Source organism: Heterocephalus glaber, unplaced genomic scaffold (genome assembly GCF_053883595.1).
Source record: "Heterocephalus glaber isolate CG9 unplaced genomic scaffold, H.glaber_assembly_v1.0 deba00001481, whole genome shotgun sequence".
In the NCBI taxonomy this organism is placed as follows: Eukaryota; Metazoa; Chordata; class Mammalia; order Rodentia; family Bathyergidae; genus Heterocephalus; species Heterocephalus glaber.
In genome coordinates this window covers 60,905,688-60,924,079 of record NW_028258317.1, presented here as the reverse complement: position 1 = coordinate 60,924,079, position 18,392 = coordinate 60,905,688, and the positions used below count along the sequence as shown (strand labels likewise).

Genomic DNA, 18,392 nt, shown 5'->3' with positions numbered 1-18,392 from the left:
TGATGTGAAATGTGCTGCACACTTGTAACTTATGTGATCTGTGCTATGTATAAAGCAATCAAACTTAACAGATATGATATAGGTATTATACTTGGGCCAAGCTCATAAATCAAGACTATAAGAGACTGAAATCATGAGTTAGGGAAAATATTTCTTTTACTGTTTTTTTCCTATTTGAAAAACAAGTGGAAGAGTCTAGGAGTCTTTTACCACCCCCTTCTCCTCCCTCAAATTGCAAACCAGTGATTCCCAAACACATACACCATTATGATTTGAAATCTTATAATAATAATTTTTATACAAATTGTGATAAGATCTTATTCATGTGCTAGAAAACACCTACACACATTAGAAATTATAAACAAAAATATATTTGATTATGGCTTCCTGAGACATAAAACTACCTAGTTGCCAGTTTTCAGACCCGGAACTTTGACTGTTTTTTGAGAACCACTATTAGGTTGATGGATGGGTTTTCTTTTGCATAAAAATTGTGAGTGATTTTCCATGCATTCCAGAATTATTTTGTAAGTTGTCAGTCAAATTCACATATCCTGAGAAGATTTGTGTCCTAAAGAGATCTATTCATTCTTTAGATTAAATCTTGCTTAACAGAAAGAAAGTAAAAATTTTGGCAATCATTAGATTAATGTAATCGGTGCAGTCAGCAATCCAGATAATGAGGCGCCTAAAAATGATGGATTTAAAGAAATTTGGGGTGAGGTGGAGGCTAGAATTTAGCCAGATTTCTGTCTCCATTAATTATGTTAAACCAGCATTTGCCTCTTGTTTTGATTCTGGCCAGACAGAAGAATGACTGGAAAATATTCAGCAGCCAGAGGCTAGTTCATATGATAAAGTGACCCAATAGATGAGAGCAGACCCTTGGGGAAAATGAGCCCCAGTGGCTGATTGGTATCACTCAATAATGCATCAAAGACCCAAGAGCTGTGTGCTTTATTTTTCCAGTAGTTATGATTTTGGTCTTCCAGGCATTTGTATAAGATAAGTTTTGATTTGGAGGAGCCATAGAAATGTTGCTTCTTTTATTCTTATGCTAAGTTTGAATCACATAATCCTGACATATGACATAAAATGTTCCATTTTTTTTTTTAGTAGCTTTACTCCTTTGTTTGCTTCTGAAATGTGTGCTGTACTCATTCCATCTCTTCTTCCTCCTTCCACATTTTCTCATTTCCCTTCTTGTTCCCAATCTCTCCTGCTATTTTGCTCACCTTTCATCTTTTCCACCCATCCTCTCTGCCTTTCTCCTTCCCTTCCTTCTTTCCTATCTCCTGAGCTCCTATTGTATGTTTCCGTGAGTACAGAGATGGAAAAGATGCATTCAGCTCTTGTCTGTTCCAAATTCTGCCCCCTCCACCTTTGACCAGCTGTCTGTCTTTTGCTTCCTTCCCCCTCTGTCCTTCTGTTTCCTTTGCCATTTAAAATTTCATCTCCCTTCCATGTCACTGTTGGGTTTTATCTGTCCTCCCCTGTTCCTGCTCAGTATGTCCCTACTTGTTTACTCCTCCACCTTAATTCTCTCTACTTCTCAACTCTTTTTCACTTCTCACATTGACAGTGCAATACCTTTACTGAGTAATACTCCATTTGAAAGTTTCGTATAAATATTTCAGAGTTATGTTTTTAAATTCTTTTACTTCTCATCATTTTCCTCCTAAACCTCTTTTTATATTTATTTAAAATCCCGTCTCTTCCCCTCCCGACCTCTTCCATTATTGAATATTGCCTATAATTATTACCCTCGTGGAGAGGTTTTCCTAGAGGAATCAGAGCTCTAATATCTATATATGCTTACCAGGGCTAGGTTCCTGAGGAGTCTGATTTGCCTCCTGTTCAGGAATGGATCCTCTGAGAAATTCCTTTGCACAGAAGTATCTGCACTGGCTACTGTGAATTTGTTCTTGAGATAAGCCTCCATCACCTCCAGTGACATTACTCTAGGGTAGATGACATGTATGAATTCAATATTGCTTTAGGGCAGAGTTAGCCTGGACAATTTTCTTTGTCAGTGCTGTGATCCTCAGAAAGCCACCATCTAAGAATTCTTCCAGTACAGGCTGAGTCTACCCTAGAAATAGGCTTGCTTGTTGAATACATTCCTTATGATAGAGCCAGACCATTAGGTGGGGCATATGGCCCAGACTAATCTAAAACTCATAGTTTAACTCTTCCCTAGTGGGACAAGGAGAAGTTGATTTCCTGAATTTCATATATGTAGGTATATACATCTACTGTATGTACATATATCTAATTCTTTAACCATATTATTATTGCTGAAATAATATTAAACTTGTCCTTATACCCTTAGACATTTCAGTATATAGTTCTTTATAAAATATATAAAATTAATACCTAAAATTAATAATCAGTACCTAAAATTAATAATCAGTTCTTCTTATTCTATACTCAGTTCATATTCAGATTTCCCAAATTCTTCCAAAATATTCTTTAAAGGTGGTTGATTTTTATGATTTTTAGTACTAAACATTAAATGTAGTTGTCATGTCTCTTAAGGCTCTTCTAGTTGAGACTTGTTTTGCATTTTAGTGGCTGGAGAGATTGCCCTAGATTTGCCTGATTACTTCATAGTAAAATTTAGCTTGCTCCTCTATTCCAGATTTACTATAAACTGGAAATTTCATTAAATACTTGATTACATTACGGGTAAATGTGGCAACTGGAAAGCATTATGTGTGATGTACTTTGGTTTACCTATCATTGGAAGATTTACCACAGTCTGAGGGTAGTGACCCCTTCATTGATTATAAAGCTGCAGTCTTAAGTTCCCAATCACTCTTCACCTGATGCTTTTAATTTCAGATGATCATCCTTGCCTGATTGACTAGGGTTGGTATAAGAATGATTGTCTACCTGTATCACTTGATTTATATTGTCACTCTTCTGTGAAATAGAAGGTACAATATATTTCCTAGTGGAAAGGTGTATGTTCCAGTCTTTTGTTTAAAATCAGTAATTTGTTGCATGGACTAAATAAATAAGATGGTAACGTTATAATTTCTTATCCAAACCGGGACATTTTGAGAAAGAAGGAGTTGCTGTTATACTGAAACAGCAAGCATAAACTGAGAATCTCCAGAGCAGCCCAGGTCATTTGGGTCACCTTACCTAAATGCAGCCTGGGAAGACTGATTGGTTGGTTTGTTTCCTTCCTTTTCTCTGGAATTGTTTATTTGAAGAAGGGTGGAAACAATTGATTTCTGCCAGTTACTTAAGGGGCAATATGGGGAAACTTGAGTTAACTGCCCCATGTTTCTGGCCTCTTCCAAGGATAGTGCAGCACTCTTGATGGACCAGGGCTCATGCAATCTGGCTGAACTGCCTTAATCCCTCCTGTGCCAGGAGGCCTGAGAAGTAGAGTTACCTTATTCTTTCTGATGTGAGTTCTGGGGACTTTTACTTTTTTTTTGCCCAGTAACCTTCTCAACAGAGTTAGGCCCCATGGTGCCTTGGATCAGTCATTACTGCTGAGTTCTGAAGGTTTCTCCAGGATGGTCACAGTAGATGCCCTGTACCCATGGAGATAGAGGTCTGAGATATTGAACATCCCTGATTCCCAACACTGAACTCATTTTCATAGAATAACTCAAAATAATTCCTTTCTCTGTATTCAAGATAGCTGTTACCCCTTTTCCTTTCAGATATTTTTGTGTATGTTTCCCTATGGATCTTGAGTATTTATCTTGACTCCCTTCCTTAATATGACGTTTCCATGTCACTGTTTTCTGTCTTTTAAATAAAAATATACTTCATTGATATTTTGGATTTAATTCATTTTTTCTTCCACCTTGCTTTGGACCTAATTTCTTACTCAAAGTTACTGACCTACAGAAATCTTTCTGAAGTCAAGGTCAACTTCTGAGTACTGACCACAGTGGCAGTTCTTCAGTTTAGATTTAGGGAATATGTAGATGTCAAATCTGACTTCACAAATAATCCATGAAATAATGGATGGTTAATTGTCACTATTTCCATGACCATTGATCACTGCAGATCAACTGTGAATTTTCAGAGTTGAAGGTATTTGGGGTTTTTTCCCCTTGTTTTTAAGGTCTGGTATCTAAAAAGCTGTGTTACCAAAAACAAAAAATAGCTACTATTTATTACACTTACTATGTGTTATATTTTATGTGTGATAATTTACATACTCTATTTCATCTAATCTTCAAAGTCTCCCACCATGGTGCATATTTCTTATCATCCCCTTCTGATAGAGGAAGAATTTGGGGCTCAGGAAGATTGAGTAAGTCATTCATGGTCACACAGGTAGCAAGTGATAAGAGTAGGTATTGAATTCAAATTTGCTTATTCCAGAGCCTAAGCTTTTTAACTACTGTGAAATAAAACTTTACCCAGGGTAGATGGATGGAAGATAGTTACACAGGTAGATAATTGATAGTTGTTAGATAAATAATAAACTCATAGAGAAATATCTATGGGCAGCTATTGCATAAAAAATAACTTACCAGACAGGAATTTAGCTCAGTGGTTCCACCTCCTGCCTCGCAAGCGCAAGGACCCGAGTTCGATCCCCCGTACCAAAAAAAAAAAAATCACTTACCATGAAAGATGCAGGTTATTAATGTTTATCAGTGTTGTCTATAAATAATTTCATATTTATAAGGTTGAGAGGAACAATTATATGAAATGTACTGGAAAACAAACACAAAAGGTTTTTGATTATCATCATCAGAACTTAGCTATGTTTAGCTAAGTGCCAGTTATTCATATTAACATAGAAGATGTTCCACACGACAAATATTTCAGAAGTATTCTGAATTGTAGCCTGCAGTCTTTACTGCCTCCCCATCACTTTTTTATTGGAGCCAGTATTAAGGACACAGTAAAGTGATTTGAGTTTCCCTACTTTTGCTTTCATTAGGCAACTTACTAGCAAAATATGCAATAAGATGGCTCAAAGGACAAGCAGCAGTAGCAGAAACAAAGAGATGAAAAAGTGCAGAAAATGGATGAACAGTTTGGGATAAAATTGCAGTTATCTTTAAGTTGGTACGCTCTTCCAAATGTATAAATTGAAAGAAGAAAGAGCATTCTAGGATCCTGGAGAGTTTGTAGGTTTCTTTACTAATTGTTTTATTATTGATAAAAAGCCCGAGGCCTCTTTATATCTTTAGATAAAGAGCAGAATAAGCAGATGGTTGTAGGTTTTCTTTCCTGGGCTCACCACCCATTTCAGTGCACTGAGACATCAGGTCAAATGAGCTCACTGCCTACAGAACCAAAAGCACCCTGACTTAACTAGAGAACACAAATCACAGTCACACTGTCATGCATAAAAACATCCTCACACTGTAGGTTTTGGCTACCGACTGCCTTAAGAAACCTAATGTCTAATGTCTAATCTTACTTTACTTAAGTTCCCTCCAGATATGCCAGATACTTTGAAATTTCCACATGGACCAGAAACCATAAATTCAGAATGCACAAGAAATTAGCCTTTTGGCACAAGTGAACATTGGCATTTATTTACCTATAGCCTCAGGTTTACATTTTTGAGTCTGATTATGCTATGTTAATTTAAAATGCAAAAAGAATTTTAGAATAGGATAAGGCATCCACCTGACTTATGGCCAAATCTTTGAATAGGCATCATACGGAAAAGCTGCTACCTGATGAGTCATATTCTTGAACCCTAGGGTAAGTTGTTTAGCTCTCTGGCCATCCTGACTTTTCCCTTTATGTGATGATAAATAAACTTTTAAGCATGCTCCAAGCTCTTGAAGTCAGGAAAGATGATTGTATGAGGGGATTATTAGATGAGGGTCCAGCTATAGATATAATTCCTTGTGCTGCTCACCACCTCCTGGGGCTTGGAACTAATTAAGCCTCACTTTTCCCCAAACATAGCATGTGATATGTAACCTTTAATTTGTCTTCTAAATTCAAGTCTCCTGATTCCATTGCAGTACAATACCTTTATCTGAGAAGTCGTTATCCTATGCAGCCAAGTGAAAGCCTGACACCCCAAAGTTACCTGGAAATGTAATGAATAGAGAAATTACATGGTTAAATTATAAAAGCTGCCCTCTTTAGTGTAAAAGAGTGCCATTGATCTTCAATGGGTTTGCTCTCTTTCAGAGAGCTAAATTAATAACACGGGTTACCATTTTTTCACTTGAGTGATTTATTTACCTTTATTCTAATTTTGTCATCTAATGGACTACATCTTCTACTACATTTTGCAACAGTAAAATAAAGCAAGCAAAACCCCTGCATTTGTCTTTGACGGTGAACTCTGATGATTCGAGGTCTTTATTATTTCCTTTTCAGGATGCTTGGATCTCACAGAGATGAAAAAAAGTATCACAGAGATGAAAAAGGTTTAGATGTGCTTACCTATTCTCTAATCTGCAGTAGAGAACAACACAGGGGAAAAGGTTTGGATTGGCTTCTGTTTGCCGTTCATACAGTTTGCCCGAAGGCCTGCTGGGTGTGGGAGACTGGCTTCAGTTTGTCTATTAACTGTCTGTTCACATGTTAGCAAGACTTTTGCTCCTTCAATAATTTGATCTTTTTATAGTCCTCTCCACAATCTTTACTGAGGATGTTGATGTGCCCAGCTAAAACCTCTGGTACTGTTACTATAGAACAGAATGATCCACTGCCTATTTTATAAATAAAGTTTTACTGTAACACAAATGTGGGCATTCTTTTATGGGTTGTCTTTAGGTGCTTTTGCACCCAGCTACAGAATCAGATAGTTAGAAGAGAGACCGTGCAATTCACAAAGCCTGAAATATTCATATATAAACAAATAATTTCAAATTCCTTCTATAGAACAATGAAAATTGAAAGGCAATAGCACTCTGCTTTCACCATTTAGGTAGGCACCTAGCTTAAGACTCTGATGCTCTTCATTTAAAAATTAATGTATTTAAAATAAAGTGCAGAGAAAGACATGTATATATCAGGCTTTGTTTTGAATTTTTCTCCCAATCCTTAATGTAAAGATCGTGCTATAACTTTTAAAGCCATACAAATACGAGTCCTAAACTGTGGACTTAAAAGTAGGTGTGTAAATCTTTGTAATCAGTATTATTTGGAAAATAAAATATAGCAACCACACACAAAAAAAGACTGATGCTCTGAATTAACCTGGAGATAAGTTTTACAGTATGGAAAGAATGGATGGTGTGCATTCCTTCACCAGTCTTTTGCAGGATGTAACTTTTGGTGGGAAGAGAGCACAAAAAGCTGTAGATTGTATTCCCTGGGAATACCTCTAAATGCCATGAAAGAATATCTAGTGCTAAAGATAATGCAGATGACTAGAAATATTCATTGAGTTGATTTGGCCTCTGAGAGCAAGCACTGTGACTATGTATCATGACGTTTGCCCCACATAGTGTTTGATGTTATGCCGCAACTGATTTAGTAGAGTCTAATAGGATATAGTAGTCAGTTGAGGCAAAGGTAGGATTGACAGGTTTTTGTGAGAGCCACATAGAACATATGCTTGACTAGATGATAGCCACCTCCAATCACAGGCGGGCCCAGGAACCTCTCTTATTGTCCTATAACCCAAAAGTTCATGCAGCCTCCATTTTGACACCCTGCCCACCAAGCAGCCTTTGGGCACTGATGGCTGACTCCTATGTGCTTGTTCATTATCACCATGTCTTCTAATTTTAAGAAATGACTCCAATTTTGATTTATAATTAGTTCACAGTGAGTTAGGATGAACAGCTTCCCCAGGACCTGATCATCCTTGTCCAAATGGAATGCTCAATCCTACAGAAGCTGTATCGAACTTAAAGTAACATGACCAAGGAATACTCACTTAAATGACAGACCTTGTGACAGCTGACTCTTGGCTAGTCACCAGAACTCCTGTATAACTCACATCGTATCTGCACTGTCCATGGTTATTTATGGTATAGTCGTCTCACTGCCAGAGTACAATCTCTTTCAGGAGGGTATTCTTGTCCTTTTTTTCTTTTTTCTTGTACTTCATCTTCAGTGCTAAGCAAGTGTCTAGGTCATTGTGGGCTTCCAGGAAAAGCTGTAAAATGAGTGAATAATACAAGAATAAGGAAAGTCTATGCCTTTTGTAATTTCTTCTCATCTCTCTTACCTCTTCTCTTTTCTGTGCATTCAAATGCCGTTCTGTCTGCACAGCATAACTCACCCCCCTCCCCCACACACTGTTCTCTAGTGACTGCAGTTCATAATCATCTCTCCCTTCTTATTGCATTCATAGTTAGCAGCTCACAATTTGGCACTTAATTGTTTCTTAATTGATTCATCTGTGCTATCTTTGCTTCCCAGATAGTCTGATATCCCTAAGGGCAAAGAATATATTTTTACGTATTTTGTACCAGCTCCCCATGCCAACCCTTCCTTCTATCCAGCACACACACTGCATTAGAATTTAACATATAACAAATTATCAGTAGGTAGGTGTAAATTAACTGAGTTCTGCATTGCCATTCCATTTCAAAGCAGGCAGACTAGACTAAAAAGTCTTCTGCTATTTCTTGATATATTTTAGAATTGTGTCAAAATTGGTCAACAGTTGAGTTAGTTATATGAAAGATGAATAAAATAAAGCCTAACAGGCAATTTTATTTATTTGTTTATTTTAAGAGACTTGGGTCTCATTATGTTGCCCAGGCTGTTCCAAACTCCTGGTCTTAAGTGATCCTCCTACCTCAGCTTTCTGAATGGCTGGGACTATAGGTATATACCATTGGACTGGCTTAGTTTTTAATTACAAGATTGATTTATTTGTTTGAGCAACTTATCACTGTGAGCACAGTCCTGGCCCTGGCCCTGGGGTGTTCCTGGCCCTTTCACCGGTTGGCATTCACAGACTCTCTATGATAGCCGTTAGGAACTACTGAGACTCACAAGATACTGACACTGTTTTCCAAATGCAGTAATAGGATCTTTTTAAGAGATACTCAATTTAGTTTTAAAAATCTGATTTTCTGGATTGGCTTAGATCTTTGGTATAGGAAAATTAAAATGCATGCTCTCTAAGACTTATCCCACAGAATAGTTTACATTGAACAGTTCTCATAAATCTGAGATTGTAACAACTGCTACACTGGGTGGTCTTTACTTTACACCTGGAATTTTATCCGAAAAGCTTACTTTTTATGAACACATTACCTATAAGAAGTGCCTGAACTCTAATCATGGTGTACCCAGTGGTAAAAAAGAAAAAGGAAAGTTGAATTGCCCTCTTCTGAATGAGCTGTTTGGAGGTGGATGTGTTTGTGTAATGTACACGTAATTCCATACAGCTAACCAGCCCAACCAGACTGTGACCTGCTCAGATGAGAGATCTGCTAGAGGAAGGAAGGACTTGGCTGGGTCACAGTGCCAAAACCCCAACTTGACTGTGTGCTCGGAATAGCAGTTATATAGAACTATTACTATTCCTTTTTTTTTTTAAGTTCATTTTGATGAATTTTTTTAACTTTATTTCTCTTGGATCTTTGTGGTCATATAGCAGCTGTAGAAAAACTGCGTATTTTTGGTTTCTCCTTAGCTTCTGCTGCTTTTAACAGTGTCAAATATAATCTCATGGCATGATCTAGCTTTCAATTCCCCACAGACTGTTCCTCTCACAATGAGGTCTTAATTTTTTTAAATGAAGTTGACCTAGTTTTACCAACCTTTTTTAATAATTAAAAATGTGAAAACCTACCCAGAATAATTTTCTGTGCCATAACTTCATCTTAATATTGAACTTGAACTTAAGAACAGTTACAAATGCAGTCTGGCCATGGGAGGCCCTTACACAGGCGTTGGAGAGTGCCCAACCTACACCTGATGCATGCTGCACTGAATGCCCCAAGTTGCTATTTTCATTTCTCTTATTAAATAGGTTTGGTTGGATTTGCACCAGATGTCAGAAATTTCTTTCTTCCACGTACTACCTACTTTTTCTCTTTTGGTATAATTGCTGAGGTTTGTATAACTCTTTTATTTTTTAAAAATTTTTTAGCCCTAGCTGTCATGTGACATATTTTGCTTGTCAAATCATGTCCCTAAATGTTGTTCTGTGTTTCCTTCATTTAAAAAAAAAGCACTTGAATTTTTAATTTTTATGCTATTCTTGGTTTAGATTTCAGTTATCCTTCTAGTCACAGGTCATGAATGTTTCTTTTTAGTTTTAAAAAGATTTTTTAAAATAAGTTCTCATTACATGTCAGATGGGAGCATAAGTTAAATTTGAAGGTCAACTCCAAAGCTGTTAACTGACAAACTCTTACCAAATTAAGGAACAATTGGAATTTTAAAAACATATCCAAATAGAAAGATGCCATATTTAATTTGATCAGGCATATTATTTTTGTGAAGTTTAAGCTTTTCTAATTGTTTTTAATCACGTAAAGTTGTGGTTTATAGTCCTTTTCTGAATTTATTTTTCTACAGCCAGAGATAATCCAGAAGTTAAATGTAGAAAGAATGTAGTGGTTACAAAATGTGAATTAGTTAGCATGATTTCCCCATACTTGGTGTACAATTTAGTCATGCTGCTTAATGATGTTTTATGGATTATTGGTAAAGATTAGAGATTATGTAAACAAGTGCCCAGGAAATTACTGTATCCAAAATACAACAACCTTTATTCTGTTCCTGATAAATTCCATTTCTCCTTTTTATATAGCCCCTTTCCTCTCACAAGTAGGTAAATTCCATGTGAAAGCAATGAATCTTATCCAATGAATCTTCATATACTTGACATCCACCCTAATGTCTCAGTCAAACATGTTGTTAAACTCCAGATGACTCTGCGTTTTGCTTGTGATAGAAAAAGAAGTGCCAAAATATTACTATCCAAGCCCCACTATTGCCTCACTTTTCACAGAAAACCATCAAACTGTATTTCTCCCATTAAAGAGATTATATCAGGAATGTTTGTTATCAAGGTGCTACCTTTGCAGTTTGCACTGGATTAGACAGAACTTCAAAGCCTTGAAACCCTGTCTCCAGCAGGTATAAGTTGAACATGTAAATTACATCAGTCTGAGGCCAGGACCTAAAGAAGACCAGGAACTACATCTGTTTCCTAAATGAAGTTAAGCCAGTAATGCCTTTCCTTCCTGTGTTGTCTTTAAATTTGTCAGAGGCATTTTATTTCAGAATTTAGTTTTTACATAATGCAGACCAGTAATAGCCCAGAGAAGTAAATACATAAAGATGAGTAGCTAGCAACCTCCTACTCCTATGTTGCCTCCTAAAGAATATGAGCTGCCTTCCTACCTACTAGACCACTTTCCAGGGAACAGTTGTAAGTGTCACGAGGCAGACCTGCTGTGTGTGTCCCAGGTCCTCAGCCAAGAGTTGGTGATAAACCTGTGAAAAAGCTAGTATGCATCTTACCACTGAGTTTGAGAACCATAACAGACCTGGCAAACACATGTTGTTGAATGTTGAATTTTTTTTTATTATCACGTATAAATTATCAAATGTTAAATGTCTCTGTGCAATGGAAAGTCATAGCCCATAAAGGGATTGGAGTAAGGTAAGTTTAAAACAGCGAAACCTCCTTTTTTGAACATAGTCTTAAAAATGGCTTGTCTCCTAGATAATTAAATCCCATGTACATCATGTCAACCTTCTCTCCCTGACATCAGCCACTTGTTACATAGACAGTGTCTTGGAAATGTACCTGTGCCTATTGCTATAGCAACACTCTAAGAATGACCTCAGCAGCCACTCAGAATCATTCCTGCAAAACAAACTATGGCTATAATTAACTCCCTGAATTTACCCTGCAGTATAAATTTGTTCAGACCTTGGTGTTTCTTTTTAAAAGGTGAAATGAATAATCCAGTGAACTCCCCTCCGTGAAATACTTTAATGGAAGGTACAGTTCAGAGGTTTTTCTATATTACCTTTTCTCAAGTGTGTCAAACATTAACAAATGAGAGGATGTGCTAGTCTTACCATGCCAGAACGCCATCTCTAAGGGAACAGAGTGGCTTTTTTTCCTCTCAGCAAATGTGAAATACAGAAAGTACTGGGAGGATGAACTGGGCCCTTTGAGCCCAGGGCAGGGAGAGCAGGTGGAATTGCTGATTCTGCAAGCAAATTCTCTCCACATCAGTCCCTCTTTGGCAATGAAAAATGATAGTTCTTCGTCATCTCCACACTGTACCTGCTTCACAAATTACATCTTCAATCTTGTGTAGCTACCCAGATTTTGCACTGGAAGAAAAGTAGTTTGTATGTCTTTTGATTGGTTGAGGAGTCTGTTGTTTTGTTTTTCTTTGCCTTGTTTTGGAGTGTGTCGTAGATGTTGTATACTGTAAATAGCAGAGTTGGGTGCAATTCCTTTCAGAAAGCCTTTTTGTTAAAAATTCAAACTTTTTACACCAAGTGAAGTGTTTTTCTCTTCACCATGCAACTGAGGGAAAGGAAAAAAGAATGTCAAGCAGGAACTGACACTCGCTTTCAATTTAATCAGAAGTATTTGGAACATCCTTAAAGAACATTGCCTTGCAGTGAAGTATATTGGTACCATGACAGTGAACAGAGCCTGTGAAGCTGCATATACTCAGTGTTGTTATTCTGTATGAACTATACTGCCATTGAAAATGCGTACAAGAGAAAGAGAAAAATATTCTTAATGTCTGAGTAGGACACTAAATTCATGGAGAGATACCATTGGCAATTTTTTAAAAGTCGCTTCTAACTCCTTATAAATGGTTTTTCAGTTGCAGGTGTGCACCTGGATTTCATCTTATCCAAGTATGTTTCTCAGAGAGCTTAGTGCATCCTTCTAGCTATCAGTGCTCCTGCTGTGCAGTTTAACAATTAATCTCCCACCTCACATGCTTCCCCCCCCCCCAAGGATTGAACCCATGGCCTCACCTGAAGTAAATCCCAGCCTCCTACCCCACTTTGTGGTTCTAGAAATTGAACCCAGGGACTTTGTATGGAGCTACATCTCCAGCCCACCCCACCCCACCTCCACACACACAGGATCTTGCTTAGTGGCTCAGGTTGGGCTCAAACTTGTGATCCTCCTGCATCCCTCCACCTCGAATTTCAGCAAGTGCCACCATGCTCAGCAGCATGTGCTGCTTCATTAAACTCTTGCAGGCACATATCTGTTTTTAAATGGAATGTCAGTGAGTAATCTGCTCGGTTCATCTTCAGGATGCAGAAAGCTACAATTTCCCTTTATCTCACAGTACCTTGTATTAGCAGTCCTCCATTCTTAACTTTTGTGTATGGCAGTAAGTGAATAGAAGTGGGCAGTGTATTTTCTGAGCCTGTTTGCCAGTGTAATTTTTAAAATTTTTTCTCCACCTGACTTAAGTTCTTGTGTATAATAGTTAAATTAATGATGATTTTACAGATTTCAGAATGTATGTTTAGGTTTTTCAAATGAAGGTACCGATACATCAGAAAACTCTATCCATATAGAGTAGCCAGTTGACTTTGTATATATGATGTGATGGGCTTGGTTTACCCATAGAATGGAATGTAGATAAACTCCCAGAGCATGGGCTTATTAACCTTATCAGACAACTCCTAGACTGTGCCAAATAATTTACTAAACTCTTGGATGTATTTGTGTTTGTGCATTCTCTCAGCTGATTCCAGTTAGTCAGTAGAGCGCTGCCAGCTAGAAAATCACTCGTGTCTGGGATAAGACCTCTGCAGTATGAATTATTCAATTTGTACTAGCAATTTCTAGGCTGATACATTTTTGTCTTAAAAAGACTGATACAGTACCAAAGAGGCAGTAAATTTATTTCTTTCTTAAAGTCAGACTTAGCACTATTAATTTATGATTCCACAAATCTTACAGACTTAGCATATTTCCCCTTAACACACAAGTCTCAAATTTAAGCAAATATTAGTATGGAAATACCACTAGTAAGAACAGAATTTAATGCTGCAACTAAAACACAGTGTAGCAAATCCATCCACCCAGCAAATGTTCATTAGGTACTGTTTGCTTGGCACTAAGGCAGAAATAAAAATGACTAAGACAAAACTTTTACCCTAGGTAGATCACATCGACTGAGTACAGTATCTGTGGTATTGGTGATTGTATTTGCTGTGTACCAGCGTTCCCTGTTACTTATCTTAGAATTCACTCACTTGTTTATGGTCCTAAAGGAGCTGAGTACTGTATCTGACTCCTTCCATTTTAATAATGGTTCAATGTCTTCTCTAAACCTTAGTCACAAGTTAGTCACTTTGTGTATACACAGTTGTGTGTTTTGAAACATGTCTTTGTTCCATCTTCTCCAGGGCAGAGGAGAGCATCTTGGAAATCATAAAGATAGCAATCAAAACATCATTTTCACCTGGTTGTCGTCAATCCTATCAAATTATGTCATTTTTAGCATTGTAAATTATGCTTTACACTTTGAAAGATTAAAAAGTAAATAGAAGATTTTGAAAATACAAAATTATACTGATGTGGAGCACAAGTGGTTGCCAAGGGTTCAGGTTGGCAGGTGCAACAAGGCAGTTTCTTTGTAAGATTGAATAGTTCCCTTGATTGTAATGTTGATTGCATGAATCTCTACATGTGATACAATCTCAGAACTAAATACTGCTCCAAATATATATGCATACATGTATATCCATGTGGATATATGCATACATATATACATATGTGCATATAGGTGAACTCAAAATGAGGTCTATAATGTAGCTAATAGTATTATATTATTCTTCATTTCCTGATTTTGTAAGATGTCATCATTAGGGGAAGCTGGGAGAAGGATACAGGAAAATTCTCTGTAATATTTTTGCTACTTCTTGTGAGTCTAAATTATTTCAAAATAAAAAGTTTTTTTAAAGAGGACAGAAAAATATCATGACCAGAGATGTTTCAAGTTAACTTGTGAACCTCAACATTGAGAATATCTGACCTTATATTATTACTATAATAACTAGAAATTTTGTGGCTTTACTTTAATCATGAATGACTTAGGCTTTGGATAGAATTTGGGACAGAGTATTCTGCTATCTTCTCTTAGGGGAATAAGGAAATTCATTCCAGGAAAAGACAGCAACGTTCTGCAAAAAAGAAACACCCTGACCTTACGTGTAACTTTGCAATCTGTTTATTTATACAAATTAAGTATGTATAAATAATTTAGAACCATTTGTTTTAAACTCCTGCTTTACCAACCAGACCTACTAAATGAGTAGTGTAGGAGACTACATAATTTGAATTTCTTAACCTTTACTTTTTGAATAGGTTCTAATTGATAGACAAAAAATGAGAGATGTAGTGAATAAATTAACCATAGAGTGATAACCTGCTTCTGAGTAATGGAAGGTTGGCTTTATCTTTGTTTCCCAAACTTCTCTTACCTCTTTCTCATATTTTTTTCTTCATTTCTCTTATGATTCATTTTGCCCTTCTGTTTCCATGGATTTGGCGTGATGATGTCACTGACATTCTCATTGTATTGTTCCTCTCTAGCTATCTGAATGACTTGGACCGCGTAGCTGACCCTTCCTACCTGCCTACGCAACAAGATGTGCTTAGAGTTCGAGTCCCCACAACAGGAATCATTGAATACCCTTTTGACTTACAAAGTGTCATTTTCAGGTAGGAACTGAATCCATAAGACCTACTTTTTCTGTTTTTATGCCTTGAGTGCATTTGATGAACTCTATAAATATTGAGATCATGTGTAGGGTTTAAAATGACATAGCCTTACGTGAGTTATTATCATTGGAAACACAAATGAAATAATATATCCCAGAAAGAGGAAGCAGAAAAAGGATATACTGGGGGATTTCTCATCAATTTAACTTATCAAGCAATTAATGAAACCTTAGTTTGTTGGTGGTTAAGCAAAATCAGTTACTCAAACATCGGTCCTAATTATGTTTCTTTAATCATTTAACTATAGGGACAATGGGTATATTTTATAATTTCATAAAATACGATCTTAATACCCTATCATAGTAGAATTTATATGTTTTTAGAAGCTTTCATGTTAATATTTCCTCCATATTACCTGGCACCAATGAAAAATTTTTCAGTAGCAATAAAACCAAGTTTCTTGAATTTTTTTCAAAATTCATGATTTTGAAAATGAGCTAATTATCCTACTCTATGTAGCAAAATAGGATGAAAACATAGTACCCCCTTTTTCACTGCTACTGTTCTGTCTGAATAATACTTCAACAGAACTGTTCTATTTTTTTCCTAAGATGAGAAAAAGTAAAAATACTGCTGTACTTCTATTTAGTCTCTTATTACACAATCATTCAGTTGTACTGTTAGGAAACAGGACACATGGTGCGCTAAGGAATGAACCCAGGTGAGTCTGTATTTGAGTTGAGTGTAAACACCCAAGAGAGCCTACTTGCTGAATATAGATGTGTACAATACCAGATTGTGAAGTAAGAGTTACTCAGCAACTTCTCTTTAACTTTGTGTGACTGTTTAATCGGCACTCCATCGTTTCTTGCCAAAGCACCATTTTTTTAATCATCCCCTGCCCTTGTGGGCAATCTGTTACTCGCTGCTCTAAAAGATACGACCTTAAAATGGGTGGAATTTTGAAAATGTTCATGAGCCTCAATTTATTCATCTGTAAAATGGTTGTAGCTCTGGCCTGCTGTACTTACAGCAGTTGATAACATTTAGAGATCTTAAATTTGAGACACCCAAACTCTTTTCCTTTTACAACCATATTACATGATATTTTCAGAATTCACATAGCATTTTATGGTGACTTTCACATTCCTATAGCTTCACAATTAGTTCGGAAACTAGATTAGTATTACATCTTACTTTCTCTGCATTTTGTGCACCAGCTTTTGAAGGATATTTTTTGTCATTACAGTAAAAGCATGATTTCCTACTGCCATCAGAAGTGTCCTATGGGGTCCTTTGTGACAGGATTTCATAGAACAAGGAGTTTCTGTAAATGGCAGTATTTTATGCACATGAGAACATTAGAAAAGAGCCAGCATTTTAGTATTTCTCAAGACTTAAGAATTCCAGTTTTGATGTCTGCAGTTCTCTTTGGAACTATCATTTTGCCCCTCAGATTTCTCTTTTGTGCATTTGAAGCCTTTTAGAAGCAGTTACTATAAGCTGCTTAGGTTCTTAGTTTGGGCTTAATTCTGTTAGACAGGAAAACACCAACAGCAACTGTCAGTTTTCAACAGATGCCTAAAGAGGCTTACTCTAAACTTTTCTGGTTAAACCTCTCATTCTGATTGTTCTTTCCTGTGAACGTGTACATTTCAGTGAAGCAACAGATTCAACAATTTAAAGAAATTTTGATTCTAGGCACTGTTAGATAATTTCACATGCACACACACACACATATATGAAATCATTCACATTTTTTGATGTCTGAGTGAACTAGACAATGAATTGATGTGTTAAAAAACAAATGACAGCCTCTGTGTGGCGTCTCTCTCTCTCTTTCGTTTCTATTTTTGAGATGGAGTCTGGCTATCTAGTTGAGGCTGGCCTTCAACTCACAGTGATCCTCCTGCCTCAGCCTCCCAAGTGCTAGGATTACAGGTGTGCACCACCACACCTGGCTATCTTCTAGCATCTTGATATCTTTATACCATGCTTCATTTCTAGCACATTAGCAAGTTGGTTTGTGCACAAAGCTTATTATACCAACTTCCTTGACATGGCTGGGCCTGTCTTAAATTATCAATACTGGGAGGAGAAAAAAGCTGAAAATATTTACTGTACTAATGAAGAATAAGTAGGGTCCACTTTGCATTTAGTTGAAGCATCATATGCTACTGAGATGTATAGCATCTTACGTCTTTTCAATGTAATCATTCCTTTTATCTTCAAGAAATACATGAGTATCTTCTGCTTTTATGGGAAAGGTTTAGGATTTGTCATTATGGTTTAACACAAAAAAGACTCATTTTTGTTCTTGACTCTTTGGTGCTTAATTAAATGAAATACTATCTTGTGTGGCATAGATAAGGATCTTGTTTACAAAATTATAATTTTATAATTTATTACCCAGAATGTATTGATTTTCTGTAGGTAACAGAAAATTAGTAGATAGTCAAATACTGTATTAATTAATTTAGAGAACCATTGACTTTCAAGAGAATTTTTTCAAAAGTGTGTAAGTAGTGCTGTATTTATATTGATGTTTTAAAGTTTTTCTTTACATATCATTAATATGAGTATTGTTAACCTTGCAGAATGGTCGATGTAGGAGGCCAACGATCAGAGAGAAGAAAATGGATACACTGCTTTGAAAATGTCACTTCAATCATGTTTCTAGTAGCACTTAGTGAATATGATCAAGTTCTCGTGGAGTCAGACAATGAGGTAAGTGCTCTTCAGACAGGCAATGAATTATCATTTTATTATTGGCTAGAAATAAATG

The 18,392-nt window shown here is 36.6% G+C and overlaps 1 protein-coding gene across 1 annotated transcript in view; it reads left to right on the top strand.

Moving 5' to 3' along the window:
- Positions 1–18,392, top strand: part of Gnaq (G protein subunit alpha q) — a 328,305-nt gene that overhangs the window by 241,466 nt on the left and 68,447 nt on the right. The window contains exons 4-5 of the mRNA XM_004862540.4: positions 15,479–15,607; positions 18,205–18,334. Coding sequence (XP_004862597.1) covers positions 15,479–15,607; positions 18,205–18,334 — 259 coding nt within the window. The remainder of the gene's footprint in view (positions 1–15,478; positions 15,608–18,204; positions 18,335–18,392) is intronic.